We start from the raw sequence: 1,168 nt of genomic DNA on the forward strand, positions 1-1,168 counted from the left end.
CCCCCCGCCAAAGACCCGCTGACTCGGGCATAGAGTTCTTCTTGCGAGCCCGTGTAGGGGCTTCCAGTCAGCGAGAGCAGAAACTGACTACTGTAGCCGACTGTAGCATTTCTGGACGTTTTTTGTCGCCCCCTAGCGTTCCTTTCGAGTTTGCTGCTATGGCTGCACTCTTATGGTTTTGTTCTACCGGGGCGTGGAACAATGGCAATGGCGCATGCTGTTATGTGATCGACAAGTTGAGATGTTTGCTTACAGCACATCATCTGTCCCGTTTCCATGCAGTGGCGCACTTTTCATTCCGCCGTTTTGTTTGTTCGCAGGGTGCCCGGGTATGGGTCCCGAACCCGGAGCGAGTGTGGGAGGGTGCCGAGGTCCTCGAAGACTACAAGGATGGCGCCGGCAAGCTCAAGCTGCGCCTGGACGCCAGCGGCAACGTAAGTATATAGCGCGGAGCCGCACCGCCTGCCTCGGCGGGGGCTGGCACCCGACGCACCCGACGAACTGCTCGCTGACCAAACAGCCCCTTTCCTCTATTTTGCAGACGCTGGAGGTGGCCCTGGGGCCCGACAAGCAGCTGCCTCCGCTCCGCAACCCTGACATTTTAGTGGGCGAAAATGATCTCACCTCGCTGTCGTACCTCCACGAGCCGGCCGTGTTGCATAACCTGCAAGTTCGGTTCTGCCGCCACAATGCCATCTACACTTACTGCGGTGAGTGTCGCTCAAGCCCCGCCAGCCAACGCTTGCGCCTGGGCCTCCTGGGGCAGGTCAGGGTGGCGCCGCCGCAGCGGCTGCAAAAAATGGGGCAGCGACGCGACGCCTGTCCGAGCCCGAGCTCGGGGGGGAAGGCCAGTCCTGGCCGGGGGAAGGCCATGCTGCGGGTTCCGGGGACTTGGTCTCGCGGCGGCGGCGGCTGGCTGGGGGTCTGGGGGGTGCGTCTCGGTGGCGGTGCCACGCGGTGCCACGCGGAGCCGCGCCCGCGCCCGGGGGGCGTCGACCGACTAGAGGAGGGCCGCCCCGGGCCGGCGGGGGCGTGCTGTACTGTACCGGCGGAGGTCCCGCCCCATCACATGCATGCAGCACTAGGGACATTTTATCGCCCCGTGCCGTGTCAGATAGCCGCGCTCGACGTCCCGTTCGTGTTTTATTTTATTTTTTAGGGGAGGGGG

The 1,168-nt window shown here is 63.4% G+C and overlaps 1 protein-coding gene across 2 annotated transcripts in view; it reads left to right on the forward strand.

Moving 5' to 3' along the window:
- Positions 1–143: 143 nt before the first annotated feature.
- LOC113208738 (unconventional myosin-Va) overlaps positions 144–1,168 on the forward strand; it is an 18,582-nt gene continuing 17,557 nt past the window's right edge. For both annotated transcript variants that reach the window (XM_052268968.1, XM_052268969.1), the window contains exons 1-2: positions 144–434; positions 542–710. In XM_052268968.1, coding sequence (XP_052124928.1) covers positions 159–434; positions 542–710 — 445 coding nt within the window. In that variant the 5' untranslated portion in view covers positions 144–158. The remainder of the gene's footprint in view (positions 435–541; positions 711–1,168) is intronic.

Source organism: Frankliniella occidentalis, unplaced genomic scaffold (genome assembly GCF_000697945.3).
Source record: "Frankliniella occidentalis isolate FOCC.00 unplaced genomic scaffold, Focc_3.1 Scaffold79, whole genome shotgun sequence".
Classification (NCBI taxonomy): Eukaryota; Metazoa; Arthropoda; class Insecta; order Thysanoptera; family Thripidae; genus Frankliniella; species Frankliniella occidentalis.